This window comes from Passer montanus, unplaced genomic scaffold (assembly GCF_014805655.1).
Source record: "Passer montanus isolate IOZ18808 unplaced genomic scaffold, ASM1480565v1 scaffold969, whole genome shotgun sequence".
Classification (NCBI taxonomy): domain Eukaryota; kingdom Metazoa; phylum Chordata; class Aves; order Passeriformes; family Passeridae; genus Passer; species Passer montanus.
The window spans coordinates 1-1,014 of record NW_024375134.1 but is presented as its reverse complement, the minus strand read 5'-3'; the positions used below and the strand labels follow the sequence as shown (position 1 = coordinate 1,014).

General features: G+C 76.7%; 1 protein-coding gene across 1 annotated transcript in view; it reads right to left on the bottom strand.

Annotated features, from left to right (window-relative positions):
• Positions 1 to 963, bottom strand: part of LOC120496153 (basic proline-rich protein-like) — a gene marked incomplete at its 5' end in the record, with an annotated part of 1,901 nt that extends 938 nt beyond the window's left edge. The window contains 2 exons of the mRNA XM_039696304.1: positions 1 to 690; positions 777 to 963. Coding sequence (XP_039552238.1) covers positions 1 to 690; positions 777 to 963 — 877 coding nt within the window. The remainder of the gene's footprint in view (positions 691 to 776) is intronic.
• Between the last annotated feature and the right edge of the window lie 51 nt (positions 964 to 1,014).

Genomic DNA, 1,014 nt, shown 5'->3' with positions numbered 1-1,014 from the left:
GGTTTGGGGGGGTCCCGGTGACACCGGGGGGGGCGGGGTCCGGTCCCGGTTCCGAATCCCGGTCCCGGTGACACCGAGGGGGGGTCACGTCCCTGTCCCGGTCCCGGTCCCGGTCCCTGTCCCGGTCCCGATCCCGGATATCGGACCCAAATCCCGGTCCCGGTGGCACCGAGGAGGGCGGGGCTCGGTCCCGGTTCCGAATCTCGGACCCAAATCCCGGTGCCGGACCCGGATCCCGGTGCCGGTGACACCGAGGGGGGATCAGGTCCCTGTCCCTGACCCTGTCCCGGTCCCGGTTCCGAATCTCGGACCCAAATCCCGGTGCCGGTCCCGGTGACACCGAAGGGGGAGCGGGTGCCGGTCCCGGTCCCGGTCTCGAATCCCGGTCCCAGTCCCGGTGACACCGACGGGGGGTCCCTGTCCCGGTCCCGGTCCCTGACCCGGTCCCGGTGCCGGTCCCAGATCCCGGACCCAAATCCCGGTCCCAGTGACACCGACGGGAGGTCCCTGTCCCTGTCCCTGTCCCTGTCCCGGTCCCGGTCCCGAATCCCGGTCCCGGTGACACCGGGGGCGTCCCGACCCTTCCTGAGGGTCCCGGTCCCGACTGGGCCGGTCCCGGGGGGGGGGTCCCGGTCCCGATTGGGGTCCCGGGGGTGTCCCGGGGGAGGGTCCCGGTGGTCCCGGGGTGGTCTTGGGGGTCTCCCGGTGGTCTCGGGGGTCTCCCCGGGGGTGTCCCGGTGGTCCCGGGGGGGGTCCCGGTGCCCCCCCGGCCTTACCTGGGTCTCTCAGCGGGGCCGGGTCGGGGTCGGGCCGGTACCGGGCGCGGGGGGAGCGGTGGGACCGGGACCCCCCAGGGGCGCTTTTATCCCCCCCGGGACCCCCCCCAGCCCCGGGGGGCTCCGGGGGGACCCCGAACGGGCGGGGCCGGGCCCTGGCGGGGCCGCCCCCGGCCCGCGGGAGACCCTCGGGGACCCCCGGAGCCGCCCCCCGTGTCCGGTGTCACCGGGGGGGGGG